General features: G+C 49.3%; 1 protein-coding gene across 1 annotated transcript in view; it reads left to right on the top strand.

The window, feature by feature from the left end:
* SHB (SH2 domain containing adaptor protein B) overlaps window positions 1-20557 on the top strand; it is a 135458-nt gene that overhangs the window by 68933 nt on the left and 45968 nt on the right. The window contains exon 3 of the mRNA XM_037494646.2: window positions 14287-14502. Coding sequence (XP_037350543.1) covers window positions 14287-14502 — 216 coding nt within the window. The remainder of the gene's footprint in view (window positions 1-14286; window positions 14503-20557) is intronic.

The raw sequence follows: 20557 nt of genomic DNA, 5'->3' as shown, positions 1-20557 counted from the left end.
ACCCCACAGATCACGCTATATCAAATAATAGGGACCCATGGTCCATTTAGTGCACTGTGGTCATTTAGTTCATTTACACCTCTCTATGGTGGGTGGTGACAAGGCAGCAGTGAGAATGCTATTGAAAATCTGGGGAAACAGGTCCAAGTGGACCTGACTAACACAGTCCCCGGCATAGGATGAAGTGGGGTGCAGCAGACCTGGGGCCTCTGCTCACTGCTTGGTCTCCACAGAGGTTTTTAATGACTCCCCATTCATTTCCTTGCTGCTAAAATGTGAGCCTCTTAGAGGCCTGATAGGCCTCGGACAGAGGATAACTTAACCAAACAGCCCTCGAAAAGTAACGTTTCAGGCTGTTTCTCCTTGAGCAAGGACCATCTTTGATATAAATCAGTGTTTTCCCCATAAACCAGTGATACTTGTGCTCAGTGGGGTAAGCAAGGGAAAGAGTAAATGAATGGAGCTAGTGGCTGTATCTGGGCTCCCCTGTCCCCCCCCCCCGAGAGCCATATGGATTTCCAGAGTCTTTATTGGAGCCAGGAAGCCTGTCTGTCCCATGGGTAAGAACTTTGTTGTAGCTCTAGTAATCCCTTCTGATCCCGTTGGCAAAGAGCCGCCTATCAGGAAAGCAGCAAATTCTGTAACTAGGCATCAAGGTCTAGACTCCACTGTCCCCAAGCTCTCCCCTCCCCAAGGGGTAACCTGTTTGCTGTCACTCTCCTTAGGTTGGCTTTTGATTCAGACCTTGCTGATCATCTTTGGTCAGTGGGAATTAACCTTGACTTAACGACTTAAGAGGAAAGAGGCCGGATCCTGGGAGATGGAGCCCTTAGTGACCAGCCTCATAGCTGTGTCTTTTGGGAACACGTTCGTTGTTTGTGGTACCAAGACAGTAGCTGTGATTCTTTTATGTGCATTAAAAATCAGGTGCCTCCCTGGACGACTGGGGCATGTTGGAAGGCCACATTACAATTAAAATGTACATCTTAGAGATGAAAACCCAAGCATAATTTCCTCTGAACTCCATTTCCTAAATCTCAAATGTGTAAACATGACATGAACTAGAAATTGTTTAGAAACAGTCACAAAAGCACAAGCTGCTGATCTAGAGCCTGTCCCACCAGAATGTTAAGTAGAAGCTGAGAGACTCGTACAGCACGGTGCTTCCGAGAGCAGCAGGGAGCGAGAGGGACCCACGTGGGCTCTGATGAGACGCAGACCTGGCAAGTCTCAGTTTCCCCACAAGACCTGTTGTCTCCTCTCCCTGACGCAGCCTCAGTTTCCTCAGCCATCCTGGGGTGCATGTAAAACCGGCTCGGAGCCTGATTCAAAGCAGACACTCCCCAAGTACTGTTATGAACACTAACATTAAAAGGGCTACATTCATGTGCTATGTCTGTGCATGAAATTTCGTTTAAAATTTTCTTTTTAATTATTACATTAAAAAAAATACATGCTCTGGGTCAGGAAATTTGACTTAAGTCATATTAGAAATAAAAAGTGGTGTCATTCCAGAGATGAGGAGTTTAATAATACGTTATGTGTTCTTTTCAAAAAAAAAAAAAAAATCCCTATAGATCTATAAATACTTTTTTCTACATAAATGCTAAGCTAATAGGCAGCTTTCTGCATCATAGATCTTGTCTAAGGCCATTAGTTTTTTGGAATGGTTCTCTAATGGGCCTGTCACTGGTGCTTTCTGTCATTCTCCTGTTTATAGACTTTTAACTTGTCTCCAGTTTTTCGTTCTTAAAACTCTGTCACAAACATCCAAGTACATTTATTTCTGCACATGGGCCTGGGTATTTCTGGGGAATTGATTTCTAGAAGTGGAAATTCAGGCCCCCAAGGTATTTTATTTTTGCTAGAACCACCAATTTTATCTCTGTAAAAGACCTTTTCCAGTTTATTCTCCCTCCGCCAGTCTGTGAGTACATTCCCCTTCCAAAGGTAGACAGATGTTTTAAAATAGTTTTTCCTGTGCTAAATTCTGAATTTGCAAAAGGCTGTTTGTTTGTGTTGTTCTTTCAGCCAGTATTTACAGAGCATCTGTGGAGCCAAGTTCTGTACTCAGAATAGCAGGGAATGTGTCAAGATGAATTGCACCCTCAGAAGCTGGGGTGGGGGCAGGAGCAGAGCATGCAAATGGCTAAAACACCAGAGACTCTCGGTTGCTGATCTGAAGTAGTCTCACCACTAACTTGGTGAGAGGCGATGGGGGGTGGGAAGTGATGTCCAGACACCTTCCTGGCTTCTTGAAGGAAGTGTTAGTGACCATATCCAATATACTTTTGAGCTCCTGCACACCTATAATATGTTGGGGGTGTCAGTGGTTGGTGTCCTAAACTGAACAGAAACCTAGGACTTTCAGGCCTTGGGCAGCAGCCATCAGATTGGTGCACCTGAGTGGTAGCCCCTGGAAGGAGTCACCAGCAGTCAGTGTGTCTCCCTCAGAATCTCCAGGCACCTCACCTCTGGTGTTCCAGGTGTTGATGACACACTTTTCACAGTATTACATCTCTTCAGAATACCTTCGTAGGACCCAGAGGAGGAGCTGTTTTTGTGTTTTCCTGTGTTCCTAATGAATGTACCCATTATCCAGATGTCTCCTTCCAAGCAATTGTTGAGATGGTTGTATGGATGGAACCATCTGTAATAGCTGTTGATGGGGAAGAGCTGTTTGAAAGTAATTCCTAAGGGGGCCTCTCAGGTGCACACAGCACCCCACATACATTATTCCTTCCTCCCTCCTCTTTCAAATAAAACAAAAATCACTTCAGTGGACTTTTTGTGCTCTGACACCAAGAAACACCAAGACATAATGGCAGAGTAGGGATGGCCAGTAAAACAGGTAATTGTGATAACTTCTCATTTTGTGACTTTGGCAAGTCCATGAACCTGGATACCAGTTCTGTCTACCAGAATCTGTCTATGATCAGATGTTTCTAAGAACCAAAACACATCCCGGGCTTTGTAACTATAAGGTGCTTATATGGGATGAGGGAGTCTTGCTTTAGTCTTTTTTGTTAAGTATGGGGTGGCTCTTGGCAGGGCCCTGCTCAGGTCCCCAACCTCCAGTGGCTTAGCTGCTGATTGGTCTCCTGAGGGTAGACGGGAGGTTCCTCTCAGGGAGGATTGATTGTGTCCCTAGTTCTTCCGGGTCAGGAAAGTGACGATGCATAGTCTTTGCAGGAAGTGTTTCTTGAGGACAAGAGCAGACAACAGCCCATCCTGGGACCACATGCTGGGCATGTGTGGGATGATTCTTCATGGAGGATATGTGTTAGTCAGGCTTTTCCAGGGGAATGAAAACAGTAAAAGGTTTGTTAAAAGGAATTGCCTGGTGTGAAATAGAGGCTGGCAAGTCCTAAGACCTACAGGGTGAGTTAGCAAGCTGGACACCCAGGACAGCCAGTGGTTTAATTTAATTCCAGTCCAAGTCCAAGGCTGGAAAAACAGCATAACTGATAGTGTCCTTTCAGTCCAAAGACCAGCAAGTCCCAGGAAAAACCAATGTTTCAATTCAAGTCAAAGAGCAGGAGGAAGGACAGTGTCCCAGTTCAGACACTGTTAGACAGAAAGAATTCTCTCTTAATGAGAAGAGGTTCAGACTTTGTTCTTCAGGTTTTCAGCTGATTAGATTAGCCCCACCTCATTAGGAAGAGCAATCTGCTTTACTCAGTCTACTGATTTAAATGTTAATCTGTGTTTGACCAAATAATCTGTGTTTGACCACATAGCTCGATACCCTGTGACTTAGTCAAGTTGACATCACAGACAAGAAAGCACAACTTTGTATTGGAGTAGAGCGCCTCAGTGGGCAGGGTTCTCACTGCATATTGTGGTTGAATTTTGGAGGAATTTGCTAGAGGTGGTTAGGATACCAAGGTCAGGATAGGTTAGGATACCACACTGGTAGGAGGAGTGCTCTTTGATTGTCCCCTTCTTCATATGCTGGAGCCTCAATAGTGGGACAAGAAGGGTTTGTGAACATCTGCTCTTTGTGGAGTCAGACTGAGGGATCCTGGGCCTGAAAGGCCTCCAAGATCATCTGCTTCACCCCCTCCTGCCTCACATGCAAGGAATCTTAGGCATAGTGGGTCAGGCAGCTGGCCAAGGTCGCACAGCCGGTGAGCGGAGGGCCAGACTCATCCCAGGTCTCGGCACCATCCAGAAGGTTGAGGTCATGTACAAGTCCCTAGGGGGATTAGTTCCTATCTTGAAACAGTTCCAGAGCAAAGAAGGCTGGGGCAGAGAGGTTTGCCAGATCTCTGCACGTCTCTTCCGGCTGGGCAGCTGTGCAGGGCATGATGCCAGCAACACCCCTTAGTGTGAGGCAGTGACCCTGTGACCAGCCCTGAGGTTGCTGCCCTCACCAGATGGCTACTAGTAAGGTTTGATCATTTCAGCAGCAAACCTGGCATGTGGGCAACATCAGGTATAGGTAAGAAGGAAGGCTCATACATAGAAGGCCTGGCTCTACACTGGGAGGTTGGTGCCCTGTACCCAATGCCAATTTGTCATCACTTACTTAGTGCCAGCAAGACTGGGACCAGCAGCCTGTTGGCTGCCCCCTAAAGATGTAGAATGTGCTTGAATCCTCCTTGACAGGTAGCTCTCTTCCTCCTGATACCACCCTTGGCTCCCCTCCCAGACTACCTGGCCCTAATGATTCTGGTATTGTCCTAGTCATAAACCTCAGGGCTGGGAAGGGCCCCCCAAATGACCTGAGTTACCCTGAGTAATGAGCAGATTGATGACCAGGGAGAGGAAGTGACTTGCCTGGCATCCCTTAGCTGGGTGGAGCAGGGACCCTGGCTGGAGCGAGGGCTTCAGTCTTCCAGTGTGTGTTTCTTTTGCTGACCAGTACCCCTGGTGTTATATTGGAGGTAGAAAATCAAATTTGGTGGGAAATGCTGTGTAGAGAGCTACATGGGCAAAAACATGGACTTTGAAGCCAGACTGCCTCCCTCAGTGGCTGTCACCAGCACCTTCTTGGAGAGCTTTGTGAGAATGAAAGGAGAACCTGAATATCCTGCACTTAGCACAGATCCTGGCACAAAGGGTCTCAACTCTTAGTAATTGTGAGAGTGGCCATGCTGTATTCTTGAGAGGTGAGCCTTCCAGACCTTGGCTGAACCACTCGCTTTGTCTGAGCTTCAGGGACTTAGCAGTCAGGTAAGGAAGGGGCTTGGATGTGTTTGTGGCTCATCCGAGGCTGGCTCTGTGAGGTTCGTGAGAACACACAGCATGCAGGTGACACTGCTTGGAGAGGGGTGTTGCCGTGACTGGGCTGGGGTGAAAGCCTGTCCCCCGTGGCTTTATCACATTAGAGTGTGGCCTGAGGCCTCTCTGGATTCTGAGACCTTACTGTGCCTAGCAGACCAGAAGATTGCACCAGTGGAGCAGCTGGCCCTTGTATAAGTACATCCTATCAATCCTCAGAAGACGCAGACTGGCTATGTCTGGCCCTCTTTGCTCGGCCCCTGCTGGGCCCTGGTCTCTGTCTGCAGCATGGAGGGTTGGGAGACGCCCACTCTTTTGAAGGTCGATCTGAGGGTGCTGGAGCCACCCGAACCGCTGCTTCTCATCCTGGTGGAAATGCTCACATTTCCGCATTTGGGGGCTGTTGGCAAGAGTGTCTCTTTGTGGCGCCCTGGGCATCCTCTGGCCACAGAAAGACTGGAGCCCTCTTTGGAGGGTCAAACCTTCAGGTCATCAGTACTGGACTGGTATTTCCTGCCAGTTTCTAAGAAGCTTTTTTTTTTTTTGTGAAAACACAGACCTGATCAAGGCCCCTGGCCTATGTTTTCCAGTTTCCTATCCTTTGGAGTCTGCACCCCTCCTCCTGGCATCCGAGGCTCCTCATTGCCCAGCCCTGATTTCCTTTTCTAGCCTCTCCCCACCTCTTTTTCCTCCTGAGCACTGTGCTCACAGCAGTGCAAACTGTTTGGTTTTTCCTCAAAATCCTTGTCCGTTGGTCTTTCTCCTCATGCCCTTATCTTCACCTGTCTGACGCGTCTTCCTTTCCCTGAGTGTGTCCTGCTCCTGGGTCCACCACTCACTGTCTTGGACTCCAGGTAGTTTCCTCGATTCCCTGACCCTTGAGGGATATCCTTGCCCTGGAACGCTAGGTTCCATGAAATGCCACCTCCTCCCCGGAGTTTTTCTGCAGCCCCTGCGTTCTCCTCTAGTGAGCTGCCACTGGAGGTACCTCTTTAGGGTACTTGGGACCATCGGCACTGGATTAGCACTGGCTTAGCCTCTGAACCTGTCTGAGCCTCAGTTTCTGCAAATGCAGCAGCACTTCTCCATGCCGAGGGGTGGAGGCCTGGTACACAGTTTGATAACGCTGTATAAGTGCCCGGCACAGGCAGGTGCACAGTGTTAACTCCTGTTATTAACTCAGTGTCCAGTTCTCCTGCTAAACCAAGAGTTCTTTGGTTTTCCCACCTGGGAGGCTCATTTAATGCCATGTGTGCACTCGGCCTTTGGCCTAGAGTCCACGATAGCCCGCACTAAGGGCTCAGGAGATGTTTGAGAAAGTAAACAGGTAAGCTCCCTGCTGGCTGTGAATTTGGATCTTATAGTGGACATGGAATCAGAAAGCTCTCCACAGAAAGTCTCTGCTCTAAAGGGAGACTTGTCTATGCTCTGCCAGAAGCCTGGGAGCAATCACTGTGAGACTGCAGAGAGACAGCGGGCTGGGCTGAAGGACTCCCACTGAGGATTCCACACCAGCCCCATGTGGCCTTGAGATCTCAAAGAAAGCACGTTTGCTGTCATCAGGCCTGCGGGCTTGTTTCTTCCCTGTTGATTCAGAAGAGGGGCCAGGCTCAAGGAAGACCCCAGCACTGAGCACATGACCCAGGGCAAGGGAGGCATCCCTGGTCCCAGACTCAGAACCGGGCCTTTCTCTCGCTGTGGACTGAGCATAAAAGAGCAAGCAGCACAGGTTCACTCGGGCCGAGGCCCCCACTCACTTCCTTTGCCACTAACCCCTGCTTCCACAGCACTCAACCCCTGTTTCTTGGGTGTTGGAGAAGACATGGGAAAAGAGCTCCAATTAGTCAGTCTCCTGGCTTCTGGACAGCTCCGGAAACTGACTAGATAGAGGAAGAGGTGGGGCCTCCTGCTTGGGTTGGGTTGCGTTGGGTTGGGTTGGGTTGTGTTGGGTTGGGTTGGGTTTGATCCTGTCCCGTAGCTGCCCTGCCCAGCCCTTGCCTGGCAGCAGCATCTTTCTAAAAAGACGCCACTGCCACTGTGGCCTCCAAGGGACACCTGAATTCAGGCATCCGTGGATGCACTCAGGCCAAAGGGTCTATCCCCAGCACTTGTTTTCACAGTCCACATGGGGAAAGGTCCTCTGTCTTCCCTTTGATGCAGTGCCCTGGACCTTGGCTGGGTTCCCATGGCGTGTCTAATTAGGAACAGCCGCCTGCCACCCCTGTGGACTCTTCACTCACTCTGTGGTATCGAGTGCTTTTTAACACCTCAGTCCTGACGGAAGTAGATACCCCTGCCTCCAAATGAAACACTGATAAAAGAGATGTCAGAAAGCACCTGGGAAAGGCAGAACGATCCCTGGCTTGGGATTTAGGGGGTCTGAGACCTCTCTCTGCTACTTCCTTCCTTTCCCCAGGCCTCAGTTTCCCCACATGTAAAGTGTGGTGATTAGCCTCTTGGTTGCTGAGGTCATGTTACCACAGGGCCTGGTCTGTAGCACAGGTCCCACATGGAGGTGTCAGGCAGCCAAAGCAGCTGCTAGAATCAGAAGTTGTCAATCCAGATATAGAAGTAGTTCAGAGGTTGGTGGTAAAATCCTTTCATTTCCAGAACAGGTTGGCCTGTCAGGTTTCAGTAATCAGGTCTTCTGTGCTTCTGGGGAACATTGGCAATCTCAGAGGAGAGAGGGAACTTGGAATGGTCTTCCAAGGAAACTCCACTAGTGGGAATTGAAACAACATTCGCCAGCAGAGCACTTCCTGTACACCAGGCACCGTGCAAAACATCGGATGAATATGAACTCACTCATAACATCCTCAGGATGGGTACTGTTGTCCAGAGATGAAACTGAGGCAACTTGCCCTATATCCCATCTCCACCCCAGGCCCCGACCAGAGTCAGGGGTCCAAGGAGGGGGCCCAAGCTCTCTGGCAGATCATTATTTGTAGCCCCATTGTGCTGTTTGAACCTGCTCACTCGCCTAGATCTAGGGCTTTGCTTCACTCTAGGTGGCTGGTTTCCCGCAGCCCTGCTCAGTGGTGAGTATGTGGTTCTACTCGTCATGCAGCCTTAGACCTCTGGGTCTAGTTCATCTGCACCCCTGGCATCTCAGAATGGACCCCAGTGTCTTTAAACCTTGTGGGATAGGTCAGGTGCCCGCTACTGACTGGGTAGAGGTTGACTGGGCTGAGAAGTGGCGGTGGTAGCAGGACTGGCAGAGACCTGTGTGTGCTACACGTCCCCACTGAGCTCAGCTGCCCTGTGATTTGGAATCTGGTGTGAATTCCCAGACAAGCCAGGTTGGGAATATTAGAAGACCAGCATCTGTCATTTCCAACCTTTCCCTAACCAGCTCCCTCCTGCCCAGATGTTCAAGGGCACCTCCTCTTAGACACTCGAGAGTGCTATCATCCAGCATTTGAAGCCAGAACCCACTTCACCTGCCCCCAGCTTCCTCTCTCACTGGGCACCCTGCCCTGTGCATACCTTGGATTTTCAGCCCCTGTACCTCTGATGTGGCCCTTCCTCTATCACATGCCTCATTCCCCCTGCCAGTCATGGTGCCATGACCTCTGGGTTCTCTAATGCCCTCCCAGGTTTTCTCCAGCAAGTCGCCATGTCACATCTGTTCCCTTGAGGAGCCAGAGCTGTCTGTCTGTGAGGGGGCCCTGGGCCTCTTTCCCTGACGGCTCCCTGAAGGCTAAGTCTGCATGCCATCCATCTCCCTCCAGTTTTGGGCTAGGGCTGGGCATTCAGCAGGTGCCTGACTGGGTGCAGGATAAGCAGATCTGGTGCTGCTGGGAGAGGCGGGGTGCTGTAGCCCTCAATCTCCCAGAACACAAAGCCAAGGTCTGTCCTCCTCGTTCTGTGCCTGCAGGAAAGGTAAAGTGGTAACAAAAGGGTTTTCTAATCATTTTACTAGGAAAAAATATTTAACATAAAGTGGGTTGTATGTTTTTTCATTTAGATGCATGTCCATCTGCTTTCAAAATATCCATTGAATGCTATCCATAATAAAAATAAATACGTGTTTATATAATGAAGCTGTTATAATATAAATCAAAATGCCTGTAGAAAGAAGGGCAAGTGACTATCCAATATCAAAGCCAATATAACTATTAAGGGTAAGCACCAAAATAAACCCTGAGCTTCCTCTGATAGCCAAAGCAAGAAACAAGTTCGGTGGTTAATAGAGCAAAGTTGTAACTTGTTCCTTGTGGGATGGAGGAGCTTTGAACCCTGGTCAGATCCGCCCAGGAGGGCCTGGTGTGTGCCGTCCTGGGTCTCTCCATCAGCTCATTCCCCGGGTCCTTTTTCTCCAGGACTGCCCACCTACTGGTTCTGTGCCCTCGGTGCATGGGCCAGGTTTCCTTCCAGTTTTAATATTCCCTGGTTCTAAAGAAAGTGCTCTCTTTTTAAATCCATTCCATATATTGTTCCACTTGAAAACCTTCCTACTCCAGAGGTCAACAGAAATCCCCACCCTGTTAACTTAATATTTCTGCTCACTGCCTAAGAAGCATGAAATTACAGCCTGCTACCCAATATTAAAGGTCATTTTTTATGAATTTATAGGTGATGTCCAGATAGATAACTTATGTCTTAAAACATGTGGTCCCCAGATCCCCATTAGATCAGCCCCTGGACCATCACAGATCAGACTGGGTAATCGGGAGGATGGCCTGGTCATTAGGCAGGAGATGATGCTGTCTGGCGAGCTGGCCTGGTGCGATGGCCCTTGACTTCCTGGGGCTCTTCGGAGAACATCTCCTGGGAGAGAGGAAGCTCCCTAAATGGGCATTTTTTTAGGGAAAGACAGCTGCTTCCTAAACACTCAGCCCCTGAAAGCCCAACCTGCTCAAAATCATATTTACTTTCATGTGTTCCTGTCTTAATTACATTTTTTCTTTATTAGCATCCTTACTCATTATTTAAAACAACTCTCAAAAATAATTATGCAAAGATTCCTTCCCCTATCAGTAGCTATTTACCTTCCTGTATTAGGTCTTTGGCTTCTAATTCTCATGTATCTGTGTTTACAACATTGCTGTCATCAGAGTTTAGATATTATGGGGAAAGCATGTGATGCCAGTACTCAGCATTTCCTAAGCAAAGAGTTGAATTCCCTGTAGAGCATTGTTCACAGTGCCCAGGACTTGTGTAGAAAGCCCACATTATACAGTTTGCCCATAACACATAAACAATCTTGTATTTTACTTTTTAACTTAGCATAATTTCATGCACGCTTTTCCATGTAGCTACATAATCTTTCAATTTATCATTTTAATGGCTGCTTAATATTCCATCCAGTTTAGCGTGCCATAATTTACTTAACTGTTCCCTATTGTTGGGACCTTAATGAAAATTTGAATTCACCATGTAATACAGGGGGAAGCTCATTTTAATGATTACCATTATAACATACTCTGCTCTAACAGCATGCCATTACTAACCCAGCTTTGGTGAGGCACAGATGCTTTTGGAACAATAAATCCTGTCGGAGAGGTGCATGTACAAGTCCCTCTGATTTAATAGCTAATCCATTCACTGCACATGTTTTCCTTTTAGGATGGTGTTTATGTAGAATATTCATCTCTTCGGGATATTGTGTAATACTAAACTAGATGGATTTGGCACATTGTTTCAGGTAGTTTATCACCACCGTCAAGAGATTGTGAACGGGAATTTGGGAGTAAAGCATGCACTCTGGCTGTCCCTTATCATTCATTGATCCCACCCATATTTATTGAATATCTTTTTGTAGTCTGGCTCTGAGGCTAGGGTAAAGGGTCCTGTTATTGGGGGCCGCAGGCATGCATGCATTCATCTATTGCTTTGCAGTACCCAATGTTAAATGGCAGTTTCTATGCAAAGTACTTTGTTGTTGTTTTTTTATGATTTATTTATTTATGCATACAAGAGCTGGGGTACTGGCCAGAGGTTTGAGGGGTGAGAGAATTCACCAGAGACAGTAGGGAGCAGAACAGGCAGTTATACTGAAATACACTGCTGAGGGGAGCAGCGGGCAAGATTGGAGAGGTCTGCTGCGCCATCTGTAGCTCCCTGGCCAGCCGGGGATGGAACTCTGTGCTGCAGAGGCTGCGGATAGCTTCACAGTGCTGTGCTTAACCCTTTGCACCACCAAGAAGGCCCCCATAGTACTTTGTAAACTACAGAATATACATTGGCGGTTGCTGGTGCTGCTTGTGAAGTAGTGTAAGGGGAAAGTGGTTTGCCTGGGTCTGCGTCTATCAGCCACACTCCCAGTGTCCCCAGCCCTCGGAATTCTCCAAAGTCAAGAGGCTAACTAGAGGGCCTCCCCGGTGGCGCAGCGGTTGAGCGCTGGGCTGCGAGGCTGCCCACAGCCTCTGCAGCACCGGTTCAATCCCCGGCCGCCGGCGAGGGTCCCACATGGCACGCAGACCTCTCCTGCCGCCCACTGCTCCCCTCAACAGTGTGCTTCGTCAGTCTGCCTGCTCTGCTCCCCGCTCTGGCTCTGGTGAATTCTCTCACCCTCCCGTGCTTCTGACTGTACCCAGTGCTTGTATAAATAAATCTTTGAGGAAAAAAAAAAAAAAAAAAGCGGCTAGCTAGACCCAGGGCCAGAGTGAAGCAGACCATGACGACCCCAAAAAGACGTCAGATACTTCGGGAGATCACCACTGGCCTCAGAGTTGTATAGAGTACTTTACAGTTGGTCTACAGTGACTATGCTACCTTCAGTAGCTCTTTTCTTCTTCCACTCTCCATAAAAAGGGAAGTATCGTAGCATTATCTTCAAAACTAATCCCTAATCTTGTTTTTCTCATGGAACCCAATAAAACATAGGACATCTCAAAGGAGATGGGACTTTAGTGGCCCATGTAGGGAGATTTTTCCCTTTTCATTCTTTCCCTTTCTTTACATAAAAAGCTATTCTTATTTGCCAAAGGTGGAGTTTGCGTTTGCTCTTTGCAAACGGCCCTCTGATACTTACTCATCCCTTTTCAGCAGAGGGAAAGCCAGCTTCGTGCCAGCCTTCCAGTGGGCGATCGCACCCACCTGGCTGATTTTGTTCTCATTCATTGTTTTCATGCTTATCATCTATGTTTGGTAGAGGATAATGGATTATGCAATGGTGATAGAATTTCCCTCACTAAGTGAATTTATTTGCTGTCAAACATAAAAATGCCAAATAATAATCCGGGTTGTACCCAAACTCAAAATCATGAAGTCACTATATGAGCAGATGAAGTTATGGACCCGTTACCATCCCGTTACTAACGTCAGCACTGACGGTCACTGGCTCAGCATCAGCTGGCTTCCATGGTATCAGGGCATGTGCACGGGGTAGGATTTTTTTGTCATGCCTGTGAGCTGACCTTGGATCATGAAGGCCAGTGTGAGAGCTGTGCTCTTGCTCGGGAGGGCTGACGGGCTGATGTCAGTCCTGTGTTTTGTCAACTGTGTTTTATCAAGGGATGTAACTCCTGTGGGCTTCTGCCGTGTGTTCCTGCAGTCGGAACTCTGCTTTGGAGTCCATTCAAACGGCTCACTTTCATCCCTTCTGTACGACACCCCATCTCTACTCGCTCACCTCCTTGCACCCACTGCTCCAGAAAACATGGATGGTGAATAAACATTATTTGGCCTTAAAAGGAAATGAAACCCTGACATGTGCTAAAACATGGAAGAGCCTTAAAAACATTATGCTAAGTGAAATCAACCTGTCACTGGAGGACAAATACCGAATGGTTCCACTTAACATGAGGTACCTAGAGGGGTCAAATCCACAGACAGAAAGTGGAGGGTGGTGGCTGGGGCTGGGGGAGGAGGTGGGGTGTTGGGTGTTTAATGGTGGCAGAGCTTCAGTTTGGGGAGATGGCACAGCAGTGTGAATGTGCTTAATGCCACTGAATTGCACTCCAAAAAATGGTCAAAATGGCAACATTATGTTACACGTGCTTTATTACAATACAGGAGATGAGGCAGTGAGCACAGTGTCTCATCTGCCTGCCTCTGCTTGCCCTGTCTTCCAACAGGGAGGCCGACCATCCCCCATCTCCACTTGTCAGAGCCATCACTTCCAGTGGCAGCTCTGTCTCCTGCCTCGCCCCTGGCAGGGTCTCACAGGCCCCGCACTGAACCCCTTTCTGCTGAGTATTGTGGTGATTTATTGCATGTCTTCTGGAAAGCAGGCTTCCTGAGAGCAGCCTCACCAGCAAACCCTTTCCCTTCCCTCTGTGCCCTGTCCCCACGCAGGCTCAGCACACAGTGGGTGGCCTATCTGATGAGCAGTTGCTGTGTCCTTAACTGACAAGGAGGCACCTGGGATTAGCTTCCTAGTATCCTTCAGCCACCACTGGCCTCAGGAATGAATGTTCCCTCTTTGGGACCTCATCTAGATCAGTGATCACCCCTCAGCCCACACCAGAGTCAAGTCTCGGCTTAGGAAAAAGTGTTCCTTCCTAACTCAGAGGTGTGCGGTGTGTTAAGGCTTTTCTGGCTGAGGTAGAAATGCAGGGAAGGGGTCAATTATAGGGCTTTGCAGCAGGGAAATGAAGATTGCCCTAGACATAGACATGCCCATCTTTTTTCTGAATGTGTGAACTGGGTGGAAATTTGACGGTCACTTGACCCAACTTGATAGACAGGTAATGAAAGTCCGGAAGACAGGGAATCGCCCTCATGGGGAAGGCCCCTGCTCATGTCTGTCAGCGAGGGGAATGAGAGGTCCATCTGTTCTGGGCAGGTGTCTGGACACCCCCAGGACATCCTGTGCATGTCTGGGCCTGCCCTTGAACATGATGAGAACACGTAGGCAGTGGCAGGCAGGTTCTGGTTCTGTTAGATCCAGAGCCTGAGGTCCAGACCACTGACTAGTGAGAGCAGGACCATTGCCATCGAGGGATGGGAAGACCAGTGCAGCACAGGAGGGGCCTGCTTCTGTGCCACCCTCCCCTCTGGGCTGGCAGCTGATCCTCCGTGGGTGTCGCCCGGCAAGGTCCTGGTGGGGTCTGGATGAGGAAGCAAGTACTACACATCCATTAATTCTCTGCTCCCTTCCTTTTTTGCCTGCAGAATTTCAGAGGCAGGAAAGTGTCCGGTCCCAGCACAAAGGCATCCAATTATACGACACCCCTTATGAGCCTGAGGGCCAAAGTGTCGACTCGGACTCTGAGAGTGCGGTCAGCCCCCGGCTGCGGGAGAGCAAGCTGCCCCAGGACGATGACAGGCCTGCCGATGAGTACGACCAGCCATGGGAGTGGAACCGGGTCACCATCCCAGCCCTGGCAGGTAAGGAGCCGGTGGCCCTGTTCCGAGATAGCCTCTGGCAGTCCTCAGCCTTGACCTCTGGCAAAGGGGAAAAGTGCAGAGGGCCCAGCCTGCCCTTAGGAAACTTCTGGGCTTTGTTTGATAATCCAGTTGGGCTGTCCTTTATTCTGGATCCTTCACAGATGAGAGGATCCTGGAGCAAAGGGCAACCAGGCCCTGGGCAAATTCTGGGTCTTCCTCCAGGGTCTTGGTTCTGGTCTCTCCTGTCTTCAGAGATGGCCCCGAGGCGCTCATTTTCTGACTCTGTCTTGGTTGTGTTCTTAATTCTCTAGTTCACTGAAGCCAAGATTTCAGATTTTGGAAGATAATTTCTTAGAAATGAAAAGAAATTCATTCTGCAGAGTGGGTCACATTGGGCCTGATGGAGCCCAACTGTTCCCTCCAGTCAGATGGCTGCCATGGACCTGCCTGCACCCAAGGCCAGTGCATTTGTGGTCCCAGTGTTGGCAGGAGCCATTCACAGAGTACAGGCAGGGGCACATCCTGGCCTCAGGGGCTGACCTTCCCCCTGGCCAAGAGCCCTTTGGACAACTCAGGTGCCTCCCTCCCTCCCCACCGCAAGGCTGGTTTTCTAGAACCTGGGTATCCATCCCAGTACTAAAGCTCCTCTCACATGGCCTTTTGGAATGCTCTCTGCCACGAGTCTCCAGCTTGTGTTCACACCCTCTGATTTTATCCCAGTCCTTAGGCAAGTCAAGGTTACAGTCTAAGATTCAGAAAGGCACTGTTTATGATCCTGAGGGGTGGGGGACAACCTGAATGTCCAGCAGATAGAGCTGGGTTGAATGGAATATTGTGCAGCCACTGGAAGGTGATGTAGACAAAGGGTTTATAACAGTCTGGGAAATGCTCCCCTTTAATGTGAAGAGATGAAAAACCAGAAGCAAAAAGTTGTGCTTGTACCCAAGAGTTGAGGCATGTGAAAATAGTGGCATTGAGTGACTCATTTAAGTCTTACCACACTGAAGATCATCAAGGAGGTTTATTTTTAATTATTTTAAGGTAAAAAAGTCTTCCCTTTTTATGTACAAATGGACCCTTTTGCTATCTCTAGCCCCCTACAATAGACAAACCTCTGCCAGGCTCCTCAGCTGATGTTCTTAGCTGTTTCAGCACATACTGCTTACAGTTCCCTGGACATGGCACACTCTATGCCAATGCTGTTCCTCTACCTAAATGCCCTTCCCTGCCACAGCCTAGCTGGGAAAATCCTGTGCCGTCTGCAAGGCCCAACTCAAACGTTGCCATCTTTGAGCCCTCCCTACTATACAACCATGTCCCTTGCTGCCTCTCTGGACCTGTCGAGCTTCCTGCACTTGCGCCTGGTGGGACACATCTCTCAGCACCTAGAGTTATTTCTGTAGGTGCTGGTTACACCTGCCAGACTGTGTGCACTGGCTGAGAACCAGGGACAGGAGTAGTTGTGTGGCTGAAGGTCTTTGGTCTCCAGAGCTCTTCTGTTTTCACAACCTTCTCCCTCCCCAGTACAGAAGCTAGAACAGAGCGAATGCCAGTGGAAAGCTGGCTCATTGCCAACAACAGTTTGATTAAAGGCCTACAGGGGCTCATGTGACAACCCTCACAGAATAGGGGCCTGAGATAGTTCTGCAGGCAGATGTGAGGTCTCCCCATCTCCTGAACCAACCTCCAACATGTCACCTGTGGGCTGTGTTACTACCTTTCATGTGTTGGTATGGTGCTTTGCTGTTCAAAGAGTGGTCCCTGGACCAGCAGCATCACATCACCTGGAGCTGGTGAAAAATGGGGGATCTTGGGCCCCAGCCCAGACTTCCAGAGGCAGTCTGAAATCTGTTTTAACAAGACCCCCAGGTGATTCGTGTGCACATAAAAGTGAAAAGCACTTGGCCCTGCAGGCATCATCTCTGCAGAAGGCTCTCAGGCCAACATGTGCCTATTTCTGCCCAAAGGCAGTTTTACATTTAGTTTATCACAGAGGATCATAAGATCTCAAACTGGACTGTCACAGAATAAATTTCCAAGTCACATGTACCCATTCTGGACTTGGTTTTATGTCTCTTGAGTCAATGTGACAAGGGTCATAGACTTAGAATAATACCCGGTCAAGACCAGTCTGATGCATCAAGTCACTTCCCTGTGTTTCCAGCTCTGGAGTTGATACTGATTGTGGTTTTTCCAAGAGTTTGACTAGATTCTAATTTTTGAGGCAAAGAAGGAGAAAGCTGTTCCAGTTGGGCTGGGGGATGCTGTGAGCCCATGGTCAGAACTTGACCCTCCCCGTGCCTGTGAACAGAGCCTGTCAGTGCAGCATTGGCTGGCCAGGAGAGGCTCTGTTTCCACCCCAGAAAGGAGCTGGAGGGAGAGGAAGGTGGGGGGAGGGTAACAAGGATGTTACCCCCCCCAGGTAACAAGGATGCATGGAAATAGTTCATTTGCATGCTAAAGTGTGGCTGCTCGGAAATGAAGGTTAATGTCCCCACCCAAGTCAGAGAGAGAGAGAGTGTGTGTGTGTCTGTCTGTCTGTCTGTCTGTGTCTGTATACATGCATGTGCACCTGGCTATAAGCACACACATGCTTCTGGAAGTCATTAGCATTGTCAGGGACACAGGCAGTGCTTATCTGTGCCCCTTGTCCTTATTACAATATTTGGGTACAGTTTTTCTGAGTTTTCAGGAGCTCCCTGTGACAGATCATGGGAGCCTAGGGCAGGTGGCCGATAGCTGTGGGATAGCTTATTCTCAGCAAATTCATTACCATTTCTTTTCACCCCTTATATTCTTTGTTCTGCATGTTTGTCCTGGAGGACGAAACTTGGGCAGGGAATCTGGTGTTTTTAATCTTCAAAGGGTATGTGTGGGGGGACCCCCAAAAGGGCAGAGCTGGGCCCACCAAGGACAAGTCATAAGGATTTAGGTTCCAGGGGAGTGGTAAGAATTTCAATTTCATCTGGAACTGTTGTAGAGCAACCCTGATACAAAACGGGGTGCCTGACTGTGGGTCCTCGCCCACGCGCTTAAAAGGACTTATCAATGCTCTACTGCAGGCACACGTGAAAGGTTAATAAAAGGTTTATTTACAAGGGAAGGGGAAATGAGGAAATGTACAGCTCAGGGAGAAAAGTGGGAGACAAAGTTTTAAATGCGTCCTACCCGATCCACCGATCTGGAATCCAAAATGGCGCTCTGAGAGCTGGCCGCCAGCCAGGAGCCGTGAAGCCAGGAGGCGAGCGACAGAGCGAGCCCCCCAAGGCCCACGTGTTTGGTTTTTATATCCAACCTGGCTGCCCAACTCCACCCTCAGGTCCCAGCCACCCTCCCTTTGGTGGTGATGGGATTTGTCTTTCCCAATGTCCTGATGGCTTTAGTCTGGAGTGGGGGTGGGGTCCACAAAGCCTGTATGGGATTAACTCAGGACATCATTTTCCCCTAACAGAAGTACAGACTGAGCTTTCACTGGGGGGTTGAGTGGGGAGGCCTGCAAATTCTGGGGATTTGAAGTGAAGCAGGATTGATGTAGGTGGGCTTTGCATAGCAGTTGGAGGGGTTGTCTTGCATCACCCCAAGGCTTCATTCCTTGGGAACACCAACATGCTCATCAGGGATGGGGGACAGGGAAGGCCTCTGAATTATCTCCTTAATACAGTCTCTGAAGCCAAAGTGTCTTCTGCCTTTCAAAGTGCTGTCCTGCTTTACATTCGTGAAAAGAGGCCAGTCTCAAAAGGAGGCTCTGGCGTCCCCCATAGCAATGGCTCTAGACTGACCCTAGGGAGGCAGACCTTCCCCATCTCAGCCAGCGAGGGAAGGCTTGATTAGCACATACTCCTTCCTTTACCTCAGTTCTGTGGCCACTAGCTCTCCAAAAAGCCCTGGGCTTTCGTTGCCTGCTCTCCTTCCTTGAAGCTGACTGTGGGCTCAGTCAGAACCCCTGCCTCCACCCACCCAGACTGATTTCCATCCCACAGGGGAAACCTTTGTTGATCCCGGCCCCCAGGGCAGATACAGGCCAGTTTGTACTGAAGCCTTCAGCGAGCAGGCCCAGCCCTGCCATCTATAGAGAGGTGTGCGCCTTCCAGCCAGCTGTCAGCCCCCTTCCACCAGTAGTTCCAGCTTCAGAGCTGGCTGGACTGAGTTCCTAGCTTACTCTGATCAGCCTCCGGGAGGCTGTACAGCAAAAAATTGTGAGGCCAGCAGGTGGGTCTAGAAATGGCCAACCTGGCCCCCACCCTGCAGATGGAGCTCTGGGCCCACACAAGGGCTAGGGGGCACTGCCTGCCAGCATGGGGAGAAGCAGCCCGGTGTCTCTGTCTTGGGGCAGCATCTGTTGGTGTGGAGGGCCTGACCGACTCTGGGCTTTGTGGCACGGCCGTGAGATGGAAAAATGAGCCCGAACAGGGGGTGGCCACACAGGGAGGGGCTGAGGAACTGGGTGGATAACCTGGAGAAGCAGACCCACATTGGGAGTGTTCACACCTCTGAGGGGCCATCGTGGGACAGGGATTGGACCTGTTCCTGGAACCATCCCTGGGAAATGTGCCGGCTGCAGAGGATGAAAGGACTCCATGTCAGGAAAGTGCTGGATCCCTGGCACTTACTGAGCACCTTCTGTGTGCATTATCACACTTAATCCTCTCACCCTGAGAGATTCATTTCCTCCTTTTACAGATAGAGAAACTGAGGTCCAGAGAGAAAATAATAACTTGCCCAGAAACCTGCAGCTACTAGCCACAAGGATGGGATTTGAACCTCCCACTCCCAGAACCCTCAGGAGTGTGCATGCCTTTCGTGGTTCTCACACCCATTTCGCCCGCCCTATGTCTCCAGCTGGTGGGATGCTTTACTGGGGTGTGCATTACCATTTGGAATGGGTCCAGCTGAGAATTCTTAGGGGCCCAAGATCTGAAGGTTGGTACTCGCAAGAGGGTGGCCAGTGCCATCCCATGGGTTGGTCATACCCTGCCACCATTCAGCACAGGAAGAGTCCCCCACACCATGACATCCCACCCCTGCTTCTCCAGCTGGAGAACGTAAGACCCAGAGAGGGAAGGGGGCTGCCAGAGTCCTCTGAGAGCCAGTCAGGCCATACACAGAGTGTAGATCAGCATTTCCTTTAATCCAGTGACTAGAGGTAAAAAATTATGTCCCTGGTGACTTGCATTTGCCTCGTTTGAGGTGCCAGGAGGCAGGGGAGTGCAAAGGGTACCCTAGAGATCTTTTGAGAAACAAAGCAATTTTATTTGCAATTCACCATCTGAAGATTTGTCTCCATTGAAGCTACTTTGCAGGTGATATCCTGAGTTCAACCAGCAACAGGTCTGCCTCCCTGCAAAGGTGAAAGGATGGGCCTATGACTCAGCGCTGAACATAGTTATTTTGGGCCTTGTCTGTCTTCCCCAATAAGGAAGGTTTCTCTGCCCTGGATAGCTCAAGACAAGTGTCTTACCCATCTGGGATGGTAGAACTCAGACGAGTTCAGGTTCACATGCCAACTCCATCATTCAGCAGCTTTGGGAGCTCTCACAGACTGTTCAGTTGCCCTGAGCCTTAGCTTTCCTGTCTGTAAAATGGAAAGAGTAACAACCTTTATCACACTATACTCTGATGATGAAGGGAAAAGATTTCGATGAAAAGACTTCAAGACCTGAAGGGTCACACATGAAAGAATGGTTATTGGTGTTATGGGAAGACCTGTATTAAAATTTAATTTCACATTAAAACAGTATTGCATAAAGAGGTACTTAGAGGGCATGGAGGACCCATTTACAGAGCTCATTCCCAGTTAGGCCTAGCCATGAGAAGCATGGATGGAGTAGAATCAACACTTCCATAGGAAATCCTGATTTTCATTTTTAGCAATAGTCCTAACCATGAGCCAGTCAGTTCTTCCAACCTTTATTCAGTCCCTTCTGAGGACTGGGCCACTGGCCCCTGGATGTGAGGGAGTCACCACCACCCTACTCCCTATTCTAGCCGTGACCCAGTTGTGAATTGGTTCATTTGCCCAGAGCATGCCTCAGAACCCCAGGAGGAGATACTAAAC

This window comes from Talpa occidentalis, unplaced genomic scaffold (assembly GCF_014898055.3).
Source record: "Talpa occidentalis isolate TD23 unplaced genomic scaffold, MPIMG_talOcc4v2.1 talOcc4.7, whole genome shotgun sequence".
NCBI classification, from domain to species: Eukaryota; Metazoa; Chordata; class Mammalia; order Eulipotyphla; family Talpidae; genus Talpa; species Talpa occidentalis.
The sequence above is the reverse complement of the archived record's forward strand: the minus strand, read 5'-3'. Positions and strand labels throughout refer to the sequence as shown.